The 18,605-nt window shown below is 39.7% G+C and overlaps 1 protein-coding gene across 4 annotated transcripts in view; it reads right to left on the reverse strand.

The window, feature by feature from the left end:
• Positions 1–3,687: 3,687 nt before the first annotated feature.
• Positions 3,688–18,605, reverse strand: part of PRX (periaxin) — a 96,703-nt gene continuing 81,785 nt past the window's right edge. For all 4 annotated transcript variants that reach the window (XM_077482330.1, XM_077482313.1, XM_077482322.1 and 1 more), the window contains 3 exons: positions 16,959–17,118; positions 16,549–16,742; positions 3,688–13,547 (listed from right to left, as the gene is read on the reverse strand). In XM_077482330.1, the coding sequence (XP_077338456.1) occupies positions 7,470–13,547; positions 16,549–16,742; positions 16,959–17,118 (6,432 nt within the window). In that variant the 3' untranslated portion in view covers positions 3,688–7,469. The remainder of the gene's footprint in view (positions 13,548–16,548; positions 16,743–16,958; positions 17,119–18,605) is intronic.

Below are 18,605 nucleotides of genomic sequence, written 5' to 3' on the forward strand. Positions count from 1 at the left end.
TGCTCACATTCAATGGCGTCTGGCATTTTGGAGAGGCGTTCTCTTCACGGATGAATCCAGGTTTTCACTGTACAGGGCAGAGGGCAGGCAGCGTGCATGGCATCATGTGGGTGAGCGGTTTGCTGATGTCAACGTTGTGGATTGAGTGACCCTTGGTGGCGGTGGGGTTATTGTATGGGCAGGCGTATGCTATGGACAATGAACACAGGTGCATTTTATTGATGGCATTGCGAATGTACAGAGATACCATGATCAGATTCTGAGGTCCATTGTTGTGCCATTCATCCACAACCATCACCTCATGTTGCAGCATGATAATGCACGGCCCCATGTTGCAAGGATCTGTACACAATTCCTGGAAGCTGAAAACATCCCAGTTCTTGCATGACCATTGAAATGAATGGGGAGCACTTCCAAAGCACCGCTTAAACAGAGCTAAAGCACTGCTATAACAAGTGGCGCTTTAGTGCGGATGCGGACCCAGTGTGAAAGGGGTCTAAATGTGATAAAAGCAAGACTGTATAAAACAAGAGGAAAGTATGTCTTATTAAAGCATGACTGTTTTATCAAGAGGGAAACTTTACATCTGATAAAAACAAGGCTATATAAAACAAAGGGGCAACTATACATCTTAAAAAAGCAAGGATGGTGCATCAAGAGGGAAATTATACATCTTTTAAAAGCAAAACTATATAAAACAAAGGGTCAACAATAAATGTGATAAAAGCAAGACTGTTAAAACAAGAGGAAAACTATACATCTTTAGAAAGCAAAACGGTATAAAAAAAAAAGGGGGCAACTATAATTGTGATAAAAGTAAGACTGTATAAAACAAGAGGAAAAGTATATATCTTCTTAACCAGTTCCTGACCAGCCATCGCAGTAATACTGGGGCAGGTTGGCTCCCCTACGTTAATCACCATGTACGGCGGTCCATGCACTAGCTTTTGCAGGCACTCCCCCACGGGTCCGTCTCCTGCGAGTGGCGGGGGGGGGATCACCACATTCCCATCCATCTCTGGGGGGGGGGGCGGCTTGGTATTAGTTTTCCGCCCCCCCAATATATTAAGCACCGGCCGCCACTGAGGGAAATTATACATCTATTAAAAACAACACTGTATAAAAAAGGGGGGGGGGGCAATTATACATCTTAAAAAAGCAAGACTGTTGAAATAAGAGGGAAATTTTACATGATATAAAAGCAAGCTTGTTCAAAACAAGACGTAGATATTTGCCAGCACACCAAGGATAGGCAAAAAGTGGCATCCAAACGGCTAGTTTGTTGCATAATCACAACACAACATGCAAGGTGCAATGTTTTGGGCACATGCCCAGTGAAGGGGTCCTGCGTGACTCCAAAACATTGCACCGTTCTTGTGTTGTGATCATGTAATAAACTACTTGTTTGGACGTCACTTTGTGGCGATCCTTGGTGTGCTGGTTGTTGCTGCAGCACCCAAACCTTGAAAGCTTATACCAGGAACGTGTGCGGGGGAAATATGAAGTAGTACTGTTCAAAACAAGAGGGACACTACACATCTTATAAAAGCAAGAATGTAAAAACAAGGGGGCAACTATACAAGCAAGCCTGTATGAAACAAGATGGAAACTATACCTTTTATAAAAGCAAAATTGTATGAAAAAAGGGGGCAACTATACAGTAGACATGAACGATTAGTTTCGTATGAATCGTAAATTCGTACGAATTTCTGTAAATTCGTACGAATTTCTGTAAATTCGTACACTCGGGAGAATCCGAAATATGAATTTCTATGCTTCTGAATTTTGTACAAAATACGAAATTTCGTTTACGAATTTCAGATCCAAATTCCATTACAACGGAAACGTGACTGGTGTTTTGTTGACCAATCAGAGGTTTTCTTCTGCTGCTGAGTGAGGGTTTGGGAAAATTACCTTTTTTAATATGGGAGTGGAAGACTGGTACTGGTAGTCGATGGGAGATTCAGAATCGGACAAAATAAGAATGTTCGTTAATTACAATTATTCATTATGATGAAGTTAAAAACCAATGAAGTCAGCACAGCACAGGGATGGTGGGAGTCCCTCATAATGATAAATTCATCATAACGAACGTTTGTGATTGTTATGAAAAGTTAACAAACCGAAAATTTGTATATTTCATACGAATCCAAATTGAATTTCGGACACGAATTACGAAATACAATTTAACGGCTAACACTAAATGGAACGGAACGAAAAAAGACGAATTTATTGAAGGCGCACTATACAGTATAAAAAGCAAGACTATGAAACAAGGGGGCAACTATACAGTATAAAAAGCAAGACTGTATGAAACAAGGGGGCAACTATACAGTTTAAAAAGCAAGACTGTTGAAACAAGAGGAAAACTATACATCTTTTAGAAGCAAAACAAGGGGGCAAATATGAATATGATAAAAGCAAGACTGTAAAAAACAAGAGGCAAAGTATATGTCTTATTAAAGTAAGACTGTTTTAACAAGAGGGGAACTTTACATCTAAAAAAAAAAATATATGTATAAAACCCTCCTTTTAAAAGCAATACCGTGTAAAACAAGAGGGATAACTACACAGTAGACATGTGCATTCACTTTCGTCTGAATGCATTTTCATCTGAATTTCGGGTGTTTTCGTTATCGTTTTAACAAACGATAACGAACGCGCAGAATCCAAAAACCAAAATATCCGACATAAATGCTTTATTTTAGTTTTCGTTGTGACAACAGTTCAATATAGATAGGAGATGCAACATGGAGCTGACAATAGCAATCTGTGTCCATCGAACCTGTGGTCGAATGTGCCTAACCTTAGCTCTATTAGTTCAAGATTATTCTACATAGAGAGAAATGATTCGACATAGAGAGAAAAGATTCAACATTTTAGAGACAATAGCAAAAAAGGTTGAATATGCCTAACCTAACTCTATTAGTCCAAGATTATTCTACATAGAGAGAAAAGATTTGACATAGAGAGAAAAGATTCGACATTATAGAGACAATAACAACAGAGGTTGAATGTGCCTAACCTAACTCTATTAGTCCAAGATTATTCAACATAGAGAGAAAAGATTCAACATGAAGATTTAGATCTTCATGAAGATAAGATGAAGTCACTGCGAGTGGACATTTATGGTCAAATGCTCTGCCCATAGGCTATAGAAGAATTCTAATGTTGGTTGACTAGTAATAATAATTAATAAATATAATTATTACTAGTGCCATACAACATTAGAATTCTACTATAGCTTGTAGGCGGAACATTCAACCGGAAATGTATGATTGCAGCGTCGTACAGTTTAGCTGCTCCGTCGAATCTTCTTAGAACATTCGACAGACACCATATGCCTTTAATGACAGATTCGACCTTAATTATTTCGGATTTTCAGACGAATGCATTTTTTAACGAAACAAAATAAATAAAAACTAATTTCGGGAGTAACTAAATTAATACATTTTTTGGACGAAAACAAAATTCCGAAACAAAATATTTCACATGTCTACTACACAGATGTTAAAAGCAAAAATATATAATAATCCTAATTAAAGACTGTATAGTCAGATTCTTCCTAAGCACAATTGTGACTGATTCTCTTTAAAGTGACACTTGGCATTGTTTTTCTACAAGACAACTAATTAGGAAGTCACGTATGGGTTGGGCAATCAGAACATACACAGGCACACCCCACTCTTCATGTTTTTCAGTGAAATGTTTATTAAAACGTTTTGATTAAAGATTTGATTACTATGTCAAAACGCCACTTAAAAAATAAGTCCATAGCAGAAGGAAGGTTAGTTGATACTTTACAAAACAATCGTTTTTTTTTTCTTCACTTCAAATATAAAGTCACTTTTATTCTTTTTTTAATAATTAACAGTAATGGTAATACAAAAAAAGACATTATACACCTTGTAGTAGCCTGTAGATTTTCACAAGTATGTTTACACAGAATGACGAATGCTGTTATCGATAACATAAATGTCACATCAGTCTGCAGGACGATAAACTCTCTCGTGCTACAATCCCACTCTAACCTCCAAAATACAAGAAAACCCATTTATTTTCTACATGCAGCTGCCTCTGACAGTCTATGGTGATTATGTAAACCCAGTCTTGGTTCATCTTATGTTTCTCCTAGAAAACCACTAGGGATACACACCTAAGGGTAATGCAGGTACAAGTTGACCATTTTGTTTCCAGGCAACCTTGGCAGGAAGTGATGTCATTAAGAAATGCTAAAGCTGAACTCCAGGTAGATTATAAAAAAAATAACACCACTGAACGCAAGTATGTATTTATTGGGAAAAAATATATATTATATGTATTGTAAATGTAGTTAATGTAAATACCTGACTTTATTTCAGTCTTATAAGCAGATTGAGAGCCGGAGGGACAGCATTAGGAGCCAATCATGTATCCTGAATGCACATGTGCTGACAAGGAACATGCTAACAGGTGAAGAGAGCAGACAGATGACCATATTAGTCAGCTGCTGCTCTTTCACTAGCCAATCACAGGCTGGGGGCAGGAGGTGACCTAGCTGTATTGCTCAACTGGTGCAAATAAAACTCTGGTCGCCTAGCTGGTTTAGGCTGCGTAAATCTTAGGACTGGATGGACAGAAACACAAATACTTTGGCAGGTGAAACAGCTCTCATATATGTGTTCTCATGCTGTAATTAGCTGTTTGTCTGGAGTTCAGCTTTAAACCATACAGAGGCCCCTGACACTTCACAGAGAGTCTTTAGTTTGCTCTGAACAATCTGTAACTACTAGTCAAAAGCAGAGCAGGAGAAGAATCGCTGTCGATAGCAACTGATCTGCTTTCATCTTTTACCAAACTTCGAAAATCTAGTTGCTACAGGCAAAATTCAACTCTTGCTCCATTTTTTCTTGCTCCATCGTTCATAAAAGAAGACATTAAAATAAACTTAGACACAAGAATTAGAATATGCATTAGTCAACTTCTGGCTCATGAAATCACTACAGGGTTTGCATTGAAACAGCAGTCAGTATAAGCCTATACATACAATGTTGTATACAATGTTGGCATTATATACAGAGCAAAATTGTCAGGGAGTTGTATGTAAAGATGGTGCTTATAGGTTTGAATGGTTCTAAAAATAAAGCATAGTCTGTAAGAAAATATCTTAAAGCCCAACTTATTTTAGCTTTGGATAGACTTGGGAAAAGTAGATTGTTTTGTCTGTCAATGCTATCCATGACCCATTTGAGGGATATCACATCACTTCCTGTCCCACAGGAGCAAAAAAAAAAAAAAAAAAATAACCTGACAAAGGTTCTAATCCTTCCTAATTTTACTAAAAATACGTAATTTGTTGAAGGCTGTGTGCCCACTGGAGGAATTTGCCAATACTTACTGTCCCAACAGCAAGTGAGGGAAAATTTCTCCAGTGGAGACACAGACTGAAAATAAAACCTGACGAGTTCCCTCTAAACTGAAAAAAATATTGTCTGACGTTTACATATACCTTACTCAACAAGGTTTCAGCCTTATTAACGATGAAACCAGAAATTGTTAACAAAGTAGACGTGGTCACTTTTTGGGTTTAGAGGGAGTCTGTTATAAAGCAAGTCACCTGTTATGAGATAGCTGGGATAGAAGTAGCTATCCACCGACTGTGTTCCCCTTCTAGTTCTAGGGCATTGATTTCACATGCATTGAGCCATCTTTTGCTTCATGTATCCAATGAGCAAGCCATACAAAAGCAGAGGGGTTGATTTACTAAAGGCAAATAGACGGTGCACTTTGCAAGTGCAGTTGCACTAATTTTCCCCAAAACTAGTAAATGTGGCATAATTATGATTGTCTAATCATGTGCAAGCAAAAATGCTGTTTTTTTATATTTTCCTTGCACCTGATTGGGTATTTTTTACAAAGTGAAGCTTCACCGCATTCACCAAGCTCTAAGGAAAATAAGTGCAACTGAATTTGCAACGTGCATAGTCTATTTGCCTTTAATAAATCAACCCCAATGACTCCCTCCTACTCTGAAGATATGTGTAATGACTGTGGAACAGCTGAATAACAAACCTGGCAATATAGGTATTTTCAAACGAACACAAAATGCAAAAATACAAACGCATCAATCTGTTCTGGTAGGACAGTCTGACCCTGTATAATAAAGAAATGCACTTTAGTAAAGTGATGCTCTGGACAGGGGCCCAGTATCTGCTGATGATGATCCAGTTTTCTGTAAATTATATGCTACTGTATAAATACACAAGAGATTTACATATAGGCCAAACCATTATGCACACATTACCCTGACACCTATATTAGTCTGTTGGACATCAATTGGCACCCCCATTGAAGCTGTAAAAGGCTCTGAGAAGGCTTTCCACAAGATCTTGGAGTGTTTATTTGGGCATCTGTGCCCATTCAGTTGTAAAGAGCATTTGTGAGGTTGGGTTGGGTTGGGTTGGGTTGGGTTGGGATATTGGACAAAAAGGTGTTCAATAGGGTTGAAGTCAGGGCTCTGTACATCCAACACAATAACCTCCTCCCCAAACTCATCAAATCAGTATTTATGTTGCTGGATTGGTGCCAAAGTCAAGCTGGACCAGAGAGAGGCCTTACATAATTTGTTGCCACAACCTTGGAAGTACACAATTGCCTAAAACGTCTTTGTATGCTATAGTATTAACAGCTCCCTTTGTAGAATCACCCAAACGTAATTATTTGAAGGGGTGTTCACATACTTTTTTCCATGTTAAGTATGTTTGAAAAAAAGTACAGCGTATAAGACTTTTTACCCAGGGATAATAAAACTTCTATACTTGAAGCAAGTATTAAAGGAGTTGCTTCTCACTCTAGTTTATTTTGGACCTTTCTCCTTGCAGTTTTTTTTATTGGCCATCTCTGGTGACCTACAACTATACCAGGTAAATTAAGAGCTAAGACAGTCAAATAGCAAGAGGAAGTATGTCATCTGCCCCACATAAGCGGATATTAAGGTATAACCTTCCTTCAGATAATGAAAACTGGCTTTAGGAAATATCATAAAACAATTTCGGGATTTGAATCAGTGACCCCAAGAAAAATAATCCTAGAGTAATAATTCCAGTTCTGGCATCAAAATCCTAATAGTGTTCCATCCAACTCAGTGGTAATAGCCCCAGTGACGATTATAAATGCTTCCTACAATACTACTCACCACAGCATTTACTAAAGAGAGAGAACTCTATATTCATTATGTATGACACTAACACAATGTTTTTTAGTGTTTTTCTTAAACCATGTGTTAATTATAGTTTGATTTAAACCGATCAATTTCAGAAACAAGCCAAAAAGGTCACTTTTACAATGATGTCTTTAGCACTCTTTGATCAAAGCTGCATTAGGGGTTAGAGTGGAGAGATTATCTTGGAAATGTGAGGCCTGCAACTATTAAATACTGTTGTTATATCAACTGTTTGGCAAAAACAAAACAAAAAACAGTTCTGATTGTCTTATATGGCCAGTGTCTTCTCTGTTACAATCTCTGTCTTGATTTGTTTTGTCGTAACTTTCAGGAAGCCCAGAGTAGTCTCTTCCTCCTTGGTTATCTGTTCTTCCTGATGGGTGGTGAAACCCACTTGTGGCAGGCTGATCTTGAAACCTTCTTCAGAACCTTCTTCAATGTGTTTTTCTATCTCTTTAGAACTGTCCACTTCTGTCTTAGTCCCCAGGGATAATTTAGGTATCTTATATTTAGTTGATTTGTCTTTGCTGGTGCTCCCCTCTGTGTCATCCTCTATGCCAGTATTGTCCACTGTGTACTCCCCCTTGGATTTACTTGACAAGAATCCAAGTGAAATGCGACCTCTTCCTGATTTTGAGTCTCCCTCCCCAACGTTTTCCATTGCTGCTGTATACTCACCTTTATCTTTTTTCTTGAAACCAGAAAAGGCTATTTTAGGAGATTTAAATTTGCTTGAGAAGGAGCTCTCATTTGTTTCCTCTTTAGAATCTAGCTCTTCCTTCTTCACCAAATTTAGATTCATTTCAGAGTCTATTTCTTTGCCTTTGTATGGTGACGAAAATTCAAGTTTAGGAAACTTGAGTTTCCCAACCTTTAAGACCCCATCCTGGGATCCATTTTGGACAGACATCTCATTCTCACCATTCAAGTGGCCAGAGGAACCAGTTCCATTTACACCGATCTCTCCAGAATGTGTCTTTGAGGAAGAAAACCCTAACTTGGGAAATTTAATCTTTGAAGACTTCCCTGAGCCATCAGCTCCAATATCAGCATCTGCAGCATCAGGTTCTCCATTTACTTCTGCCCCCTTTCCCTTTCCTCGTGACCGACTGAAAGAAGGTTTCATTTTTATTTTTGGTAACTTTATCTTGAGGTCTGGTCCTTCAATTTCTAAACTTCTGTCTACATCAGATGTAGTTTTATCCTTTACTTTTCCAAGAGAGAAAGTTTTTTTTGCTTTCTTTACCTCATGATCTTCCCTGTGGCCTATACTTTTCAAAGTTATGTCATAGTCATCCGTGTCTGGCTTTAGTTTGGGAGCAGAAAGCTCAATATTAGCAGTCACAGCTTTTGGTAAACTGACGGAAACCTTGGGGAGATTCATGTTGAGTTTATTTTCAGAATCATTTTCTGTAGTGCCATGATGTTTGTGTTCCCCCTTGGTTTTACTGCTCTTCTTTAAAGAATCACTTCCTTCTGTGTCCAGTTTTGCACTATCCACTTCATATTCACCATGTGCTTTGATCTTTGGAGCAGAAAGTTCCACATCTGGCATCTTAAGGAAAGACTTCTTTGCCTCTGACTCCTCATTAAGTGACATCTCCATTTCATCATCTCCCTTCCTTCCCGGTAATCCAATTGTTGGCATCTTGATTTTTGGCATTTTCAAGCCCAAATCTATTTCTAAATTTTCAATGCTTGATGATGTGGTGCTTTTGATTTTGTCCATAGTACTGGCTTGACCACCTTCTGAATACACCAATGCCTCACTATCACTTCCTGAAAATCCAACATCAGGCAAAGAGATTTTTGGCATTTTGAACTTTGTACCTTCCTCAGATGGTTGCAGTGGCTCAGTAGCAGCATCTGCACTGTCCCTGGTAATTCCAAATGAAGGCATCCTAATTTTGAATAGTCGTCCATTTTCAGAATCTTCATGATCTGAAGCTTTTGCATCACCTTTCACATACACTTTATGGTCACCTTCTTTCTCAACATCCACTTTTCCCTTAAGAGATCCTACTTGAAGCTTAGGCATTTTCATTTTAAAGCCCATAATCCCTGAATCTGAACCTTCCTCTTGTTTGGAAGCCTTAGCATCTATTTTGACTGTGTCTTCTTGTACACCAGCACTGTGACTTCCAAATTTAGATAACTTTATTTTTGGCATCTTGAGTTTTAGCTCATGTTCACCTTCATAAAAGTCTAAATCTGCTTTTGGTGTCTTTGACTTGTCTTCGAATTTTACATCATCTTTGCTTAGGCTGACATCTAGCTCAAGTTCTGGCGCCCTTATTTTGGGAGTAGACATTTTTGGTAACTCTACAGAAGGCATAGTGAATGAGGCTTCAGTAGATCTTGTTTCAGCACTTGAACCATGCATTTTTAGTTCACTCTCAATAAATGGTATGTCTTCTTCATCTAATTTGACTTTGGGAAATGAAATGTCCACATGTGGCATTTTAATTTTTGACCCTTTCATGCTGCTATCCTCTTTGGCTTCTGGCTCTCCGAACTTTGGCAGTTCAAACTTTGGCATTGCCAATTTTGCAGCTGACTTTTCCAGGCTAAGACTAGTTTTACTTGCTAAAGTAGTGTCCACAGTTGCTTTGGGCAATCCAATGTCCAGCTCTATATCTGGCAAAGAGACATCAATGGAAGGTATTTTGGGTATTTTTAAATCACCTTCATATCTTTTAATATCTGCATCAGAAACATCAACTTCTGCTTTGGGCAAGGAGCCACAAATATCTGGTTTAACGCATGGTACAGAAATTTGCAAAGCGGGAACATTTGGTGGCGTAGAGATCTCCAGAGAGGGAATCTTCACCTTTTCACCGAGCTGAACCTCAAGGCTTTCCAGTCTCTCTGATATCTTTGTCTCTGTTTTTGAAAGAGTAGCTTCAGCTGCTTGATCCCCCTTTATGCCAAAAGAAGGCAGTGTAACTTGGGGTACTTTCACATGAATGTCTGACAGGTTAAGGTCGTCTTTTGAACCTTTTAGTGTAACATCAGCTTTGGGTGCCTGCACTTTTGGAGGGGACATTTTAAACATAGGCATTTTAATAAAAGCCATTTTTCCATTATCGTCTTTTGTTTCTTTTGCTTTTCTGGTTTTATCATCAGGAGTTTTGATCTCCACTTTTGTTTCAGTGGCATCAGCATCTTTCTTTGATATTCCAAATGAAGGCATCTTGATTGCTGGCATTTTCATTTTCACATCTTTGCCTTTTCCTTTGGCCTCAATGCTACCTTCACTGAGTTCAGCAGAAGCCTCAATAGTCTTTGTTTTTTTAGATGGAGAGACTGCAACTTTAACTTTTTCTGATTCTGTGTCTTCATCAGTTCCTTTGCCCTTTGCAAATTTTGGCAAAGAAAATTTGGGAAGGCTCAGCTTTGTATCTGGAATGTCAATATTTATTTCAGGTGGTTTGTCTAAGATTTGAGATTCTTCACATTTTGGTACTGCAATGTCTACCTCCAACTTTGGAGCCTTGATGTCAATAGTGGGTAGTTCAATGGATGGGAGCTTCACTTTCCCATCAGTGGATAATTCAAGGGACTCCAACTTTCCTTTGCTAGCTTTTTTGTCTCCTGCAGCCTCAACATCCTGTTTTGCTTTTGGGAACACCATTCCAAATTTAGGCATTTTCAACTTTGGTCCTTTGACTGCAACCTCTGTATCTTTCTCTGTGTGTGATGTTTTTATATCTACCTCACCAACTTTTTTCACTTTAGGGCCTGAAATGCCAAATTTGCGAAGAGAAAATTTTGGACCTTTCCATTTAGCTTCAGCTTCACTGGAAACATCTACTGCTAAATCCTCTTTACCTGACAGCTCCATGGCAACTTTTGGTACACCTGTATCAATGTCTACATCAGGAATGTTGGGTGTAGTGATTTCAACAGAAGGAAGTTTGACTGATGGAAACTTAATTTTAGCTCCTACATCTTCCACATCATGCTTTTCCAGTTTTACTTTAGGGAGCTTGACATCAACTTTTTGCTTGAGCTCACCAACTTCTACGTCAGAGACTTTCCCTAATCCAATCTCAACTTTTGGTAAACTCATTTTCACACCTTTATCTTCTATATCCAGTCCAGGTACCTTTGTGTCTGCAGTAACATGTCGTAAAGACAAATCACCTGTGATCTTTGGAACATCAAGTTCTACATCCATATCTTTGGCTACATCACTCAGTTTAGGGAGGTTTAGTTTGGGCATTTGGAATTTAGTCTCAGTTTCATCACTAACTAGTTCAAGTTCATCAGTTTTCATCTTTGGAAGGTTTAAGTCAACCTGAAGACTTGGGGTCTCTACCTCAAGAACAGGCATTTTAAAAGAGGGAAGACCAATTTTTGAGTCTCCCATTTTCCCATCAAATGCTATTGCATCAGACTCCACTTTTGGAAGCTTCATTGCCAATTTTGGTTTCTCCAGCAAAATGCTGTCATCAGATTTAGGTAATGTTATGCCAAAGTCAACAGGTTTAATCTTGGGAATAGAAATATCCAATTCAGGGATGATTTGTTTTTCTCTTGCAGTCACATCATCTTTTATTTTTGAATCACCTCTTGGAATGTGGATTCCCACTTTCGGAGGAGATGCATCAGGTTTGCTAAGCTTTGTTGAGATATCTAATTTGGGTATGGAGATTTTGGGCATCTTCAGCTTCAAGTCTGGGCTTTCCAGCTTAGGGGCTTTAACATCTATCTTAGCTGAGGGAGCTGTAACTTCCAGTTTACTTGGCTCAGTGACTTGGACTTGTGGTAATGAAATGTCAACAGATGGCAACGTAACAGAGGGAAATTTTAGTTTCCCTTCCAATTCTGTAGATGTTTTTTCTGGAGCTTCAGTCTCTGATTTCTCCTTGGATGATAAAATTCCAAAGCTGGGCAACTTTATTTTAGGCCCTTTCAATTTAAACTCTTCATCTTCGCCTTTGTCAGCTACCTCCTCAGCCGGGACCTCCTGCTTATCACCTTTTAAGCCCACTTTAGGTAGGCTAAGTTTTGGCATTTGAAGCATCACATCAGGTATTTCAACTGTGCCCCCTGCTTCAGACTTTTCTGTCTTCGCATCGCCCATATGGGCTCTTGCAGCATAAGCATCCTTAACTTTCATGCGTACTCCAGGGGGGCTTATTTTTGGCATTTTTAATGTTACATCTGGAACTCCAACTTGTTCAACAGCAATGTCTCCTGTTTCCAGCCTGGGGACACTTACATCAACATCCAAGTTTGGAACAGATATTTCAAGAGATGGCAATCTTATGGCACTTTTGCGTTGACCATCAGGACTATCTCCATCCACTTTACCTTTAGGTATAGAAATACCAATTTGTGGTGTTTTTATAGAAGGCATTTTTAGCTTATCATCAGAAACTTTCACCTCAATATTTTTTTTTATTTCTGGTGGTGTTGCTTTAAAACCAGTTTCTGAAGTTTTGCTAGACATGCTAAACTTTGGCAGTTTCATTTGAAAACCATGACTAGTGCTTTCAGGTGGCTCAACCTCTACAGCTCCTTCAACTTTTGGCAGACTCAGATCTACATTCACTTTAGGTGCTGCTATTTCAATTGAGGGTAATGTGATTTCTGTTTTAGACCTTCTATCAACCCGAATAGCAATATCTTGCTCCTTTTCAATATGAGGTGTACAAATGCCAACTTTTGGCAGTTGGGGAATGCTGAACTTAGCTTCTTGAGCTTCCAATTCAACAACACTAGCTGTTGGCATCTTGATTTCAACATCTGGAATTTTAACAGCAGTGCTCAGCCCCGGTACTTTAATCTTTTCAGGAATATCTGGTGCTTCCGTTTTTATAGCATGAAGAGGTATGTCAAGTTCTACTTGAGGTGCCTTAAAAATTGTTTCTTCTTTAGTTTCAATTGCAGCCTTTGGCATAGACACATCAAGATCTGGCTTTGATACGATGACATCTATTTTGGTTTTTTTCATTTTCGGAACAGAAATACCAAATTTGGCTGAAGATTTTTCTTTAACCTCACCCTCAGCTCTGGCTTTTGCTTTGTGTTCATCTACAGAAACTCTTCCAGCAGTATCCTTGAGCCTAAATCGTGGGAATTTCATCTTTAGCCCTTTCTGTTCTTCAGCTGTGGAAACCTCTGTAGTCTTGGTGATAGCTTCACCTTCTGCACCACCTTTTGTTTTTAGTAGCTTGGAGAAGCTGGGGAAGGAGAACTCAACATCTACTGGTGGAATGTCCATATTGGAAACAGATAGTTCAGAGCCTTTCACAGCCTCCACTGAAACATCTGAGTCCTTCACTTGACTTGGCACCTTCTTTTTTTTCTTCTTCACAGGTGTAAGGCTTTTTACAAACTGGGGGAAAAAACAAAATATTGCTTAGCATACATTTGATTTTCGTTCCAACATTTTACAGCAGTTTCTATAATTCATAAATCAAGGCGATAACCTTTTTTGTTTTGCTTATTAATGTCGTATCACTTTTTTACAATTTTAATATATCTGGTGATCTAAATTTAAAGGTAAGCAATAATGGTATCGGGTCAATTTTATTTTCTTCTTTTAAAGCAAACCTGTGTTTTTCCTATTCAGGTTCTTTAGTCCCTCTACCCGTCCCCAGCATATTCTTAGCTTTCTTTAGCCTCTCCATTCAATGCTTGGAGATAAAGGAAATACTTGATGCCTGTGGCTATGGTGAAGCATGTGAATCACTCTATGTGACAGCACTTGACCAATCCTTGCTGTGACATGGTGAGCCCATAGTAGGGTTGCCACCCTTTCTTCAAGTCAAACCCAAACACTTTAGGAGCGCACTGCAATTTTGTTTTGTAGTATAAACTTTACATATATTTTGCTATTAAATAACATTTCTAATCATATGAAGTTAATTACAAGATTCACCCTTTACATCAGAGTCCACAGAGTTCCCCTTTATACATCTGAACTCACAGAGTTCCCTTTCACTGTAAGGGTGGACTCTGCAGACTCTGATGTAAGGGAGAACTCTGGGGACTCTAACATAAGGGATGCTCTGGAAACCCTGATTTAAGAGGAAACACTATGAACTCTGATGTACGGAGAGGACTCTGATTGAAGGGGGAACACTGTGGTCTCTGGTGTAAAGAGGAACTCTAAAGTAAGGGGTGCTCTGAAAACCCTGATTTACCTTAGTGTACTCACTCAGAGGAAGGAGAGATAAGGGGGTGACTTCAGTCACAGACAGGGATGGATGGTGAGCTCACTCACCCTTTGGCAGTCAGCACCTCTCATCCAGATGTATCTGAGGCTGCTGGACTTCAAATTTCCAGCCTGCACTTTCCTTTTCTAAGGAGTGTGGGCAGACACAGAGGGATAGAGCCGAGAGGAAGAGTTGCAGATCAAGCCCTCTCTCCACTCCCGTCTGTGTGGGGGAGGGAGATTTGTTAGTGATGGCTTTGGGCAGCATGAAAGAGAGTGTAGCAGACACTCTCAGCTTAGACAACTGCAGCCAGCAACCCTGCTGGGAAGCTATAGTCCAGTCTGAATAATGTGTCTGGGTTTCAGGCAGTCTGAAACCAGGACAAATGATTCCAAACCCGAACTATCTGGGTGAATCCCGGACAGGTGGACCCTAGCCCATAGCCCTATGTAAGCTACAACTCTGGAAACTGGTATCTCCTGGTTGCTAAATACAGCAGAGAGGGCGCTGGGACGAACGTAAGTACATGCTGCTGATGAAGGATAAATTAAAGGGACCCTGTTGTTTTTCCCACTCAGGTTTCTGTTATATTTACAATGTTTTACATAATTATATAATTTTTGCAATATACAATATTTACTGATGTTTTCTATAATGTTTAATAATAGTTATATAACTTCTTTATTTTACAAATAAACATTAGTACAAGATGCACCCATGTGGTTATGTAGAAAATTCAGGGTTTTCTATAAAGAAAGCTCAGTAGTAGCTTTCCCTGTTGTAATTATCTTTTGAATATTAACACTCTTTATGGAGATGTACAGAACAGAGATGGAGGGTTAGGGGATTGCTCCTTTGATTCATTCACCTGTGTGCTGTGTGTCTAATTTGAGCTTCAGCTATCTAGCTCTGTAAACATCAATAATTTTTTCAGGACAGCGATTAAATATGGCCTGGTTAACATGTGAAAAGGGACAAAGACTGTCACCTGCTAGCTGGACAGTGCTATAACTATAGACATAGTCTGGGGCCCATGGCTGGGATGGAGGACTCTGATGTTTATATTCCAGAAGAACTGACCTCAGATGCACAGGAACATGCTTTGGGATCACGCTGTTGCTAGTCACAGACTTCCTATGCATCACTCCTGTCTTTGAGTACATCTTTTTGCCTTCAGAGCTTCTGCTCTTCCTGGCCAACACTTTGATTTTAAAGTTCTAAGCGCTAAATGAACTATCCTGTAATGGAAAGATATGTATACTTACCTAATCCAAAGGTGGTCCAGTCACGTGATCTCCGCAGCAGACAGCTTAAGGAGAGAGGAGACAGCAGCAACAATGGCTGTAGAGCCTGGGCGGTGACGTCACCCATAGACTTACTATATGACATCCGTTGTCCGCTGTCCCTCCTCTCCCTTAAAGCCAGCGCTGGGACCAGATCACATGACCAGACCAGGGAGTCCTTAGATTAGGTAAGTATACACGTCTTTCCCTTGCACGGTAGTTAGTATAGGGCTTGGAATGGGGGTGGGAGTAGGTTTAAGTTTAATTAACTTTGACCATACTTTAACCCTGTATGCCAGTAATCTGTCCAAAAAGCCAAAATCAACTTACAATTAAGTGAAGCTAGACAACTATCTCCACTAGGATACTGAACAACTGTAAAGTTTAAGCAGTTTACTAAACCTGCTCCACTCCATTCAAAACAGAAACAATCCATTCTGAGTGGAGTGGTGTCAAGGCTGGCTTAGCCCTTCCTCCTCTGGGCTGGCCGCTCAGCTGTCGGCTAATTGCCAGCTCTCTTCTCTTTCCACAGTTACCAGCTGTTCCCGATGATGCTCGTCTGACCTGCCTATTTAAAGCCTTCCTGCTCACTTTTTCATTTGCCTTCACGTTGGTCACATCACAAGGATTCATCTCCTGCTGTTTGTTTCAAGACTGGCTTGCTGACTCCTGGCCTGGCTGATTACCCGATCTGGTTAATGAACTTTGGACTGGCTGACTACCCGATCTGGCTACTGGACTCTGGCTACACTTGACTACGTTTTTTTCTATTTACCTTTTATTTTTATTAATAAACAAGTGTGATTTGATTGTACTTCTGTCTCTGTCTGTTTCATGGTTCCTGACAAGTGGTCTGCTTCCAATACCTATATAAGTCCTATTTTTTCCAACATACCATTTTTGGCATCTTGGCCTTTGGGCCTTTGACCTCTACAGTCCCAGATTCTGATGACACTGTGACATCACTAGACGGCACTGTTCTCTTGAGGCAATAGGAGACTTTGTAATGTTCTGCATACTGTAGGATTTTCAATGCATCTTCATACTTAATGTTCTCAAAGTATACTCGGGCACTGATGATCTGGTCCCCTGTGACATTGTTAAGGAGAGAGAAGGAGGAATTAGCACACACTCAATAACTGTTCTATAGCAAATAGAATGCTCTAGTCCCCGTTATTTATTAGACTTCTGAACAACAGGCCTGCTACAGCTGTTTGAATTAGGAAGGAAGCAATACAGTATCATAAGGTTACTGCCAATTCCATCCCAGATGAGACATTAACCCCACCCCGCTATATCATTTACCTTCTTGCAAAGGCAGATTTTTGGCAGCTGGGGAGTCTTTGAGGACATCTGATATGAACAGTCCATCCTTTCCTCCTCCAGAGATGTTGATGCCACTCATTCCAGACTGAGCTTCTGTTTCTACAATCACCTCCACCATCTCCGAGGCTCTCAACTTCTCCTGGTATCAAAAACATGAAATAGTTATTATGCAGATCAGTATGATCAAAGTGCCTACTTGCCCTTTCTAAGACTGGCCATAAACATCATGTTCATTACTCAGTTTAGCTCATTTCAGTTAGATCAGTCAGGAATTATCTTCTGCCTATGGGTGCTTTAGGAGGTTCCAATCTACAGTGTTCATTGGTTCAACACCTTTTTGAATAAAGATTGATGCTTAGGGATAATGATTGTGTCAGATCATTACTGTGATCATCAACTGATTGAAAATGCTGTGTATTGTCAGATCTGAATTACAATTTCCAACAAAGGAAATTATAATGTGTTTTTCTGGTCAACAGAGAGCCTGTATGCAAATCAGTTTGCAAAGCATGCTTGCTACCCTGTTTCCCCGAAAATAAGACCTAGCGTGATTGTTGGTGATGGCTGCAATATAAGCCCTACCCCCCAAATAAGCCCTACTTAAAGTAAGGTCTTATTTTCAGGGTAGGGCTTATTTTTGGGGAAACAGGATAGGGCTTATTTGGGGGGTAAGGCTTATATTTCAGCCATCACTGACAATCACGCTAGGTCTTATTTTCGGGGAAACAGGGTAGCAACCTGTCTGCAACTAGCTATTTCATAAGGTCCTATCTCTGCTGCGAGAGGGAGGAGTGTCTGTTCTTCCCCTGACTCATTCAGCTGTCCGTGTATTCTGATCTCCCTGTTGAAAAAACAATGTTAGTAGTGATCATATACTGTATATGAATAAAGAAAATATACAATATACACACACCGGCCACTTTATTAGGTACACCTGTTCAGTTGCTTGGTAACACAAATTGCTAATCAGCCAATCACATGGCAGCAACTCAGTGCATTTAGGCATCTAGATGTGGTGAAGACGATTTGCTGAAGTTCAAACCAAGCATCAGAATGAGACAAGAAAGGGGATTTAAGTGACTTTAAATGTGGCATGGTTGTTGGTGCCAGACGGGCTGGACTGAGTATTTCAAAAACTGCTGATCTACTGGGATTTCATGTACAACCACCTCTAGGGTTTACAGAGAATGGACCAAAAAGTGAAAATATCCAGTGAGTGGCAGTTGTGTGGAGGAAAATGCCTTGTTGAGGTCAGAGGAGAATGGGCCGACTGGTTTGAGATGATAGAAAGGCAACAGTAACTCAAATAACCACTCGTTACAACCAAGGTATTCAGAATACCATCTCTGAATGCACAACACATTGAACCTAGAAGCAGATGGGCTAGAACAGCAGAAGGCCACACCAGGTGCCACTCCTGTCAGCTTAGAACAGGAAACGGAGGCTACAATTTGCACAGGCTCACCAAAATTGGACAATAAAAGATTGGAAAAATGTTGCCTGGTCTGATGAACTTGGATTTCAGCTGTGCCTGCGCCATTCAGATGGTAGGGTCAGAATTGGGTGTAAACAACATGAAAGCATGCATCCATTCTGCCTTGTATCAATGGTTCAGGCTGGTGGTGT

The sequence above is a fragment of the Lithobates pipiens genome, unplaced genomic scaffold, assembly GCF_037356315.1.
Source record: "Lithobates pipiens isolate NorthernLeopardFrog02 unplaced genomic scaffold, aLitPip1_a1.2 Scaffold_1, whole genome shotgun sequence".
Classification (NCBI taxonomy): Eukaryota; Metazoa; Chordata; class Amphibia; order Anura; family Ranidae; genus Lithobates; species Lithobates pipiens.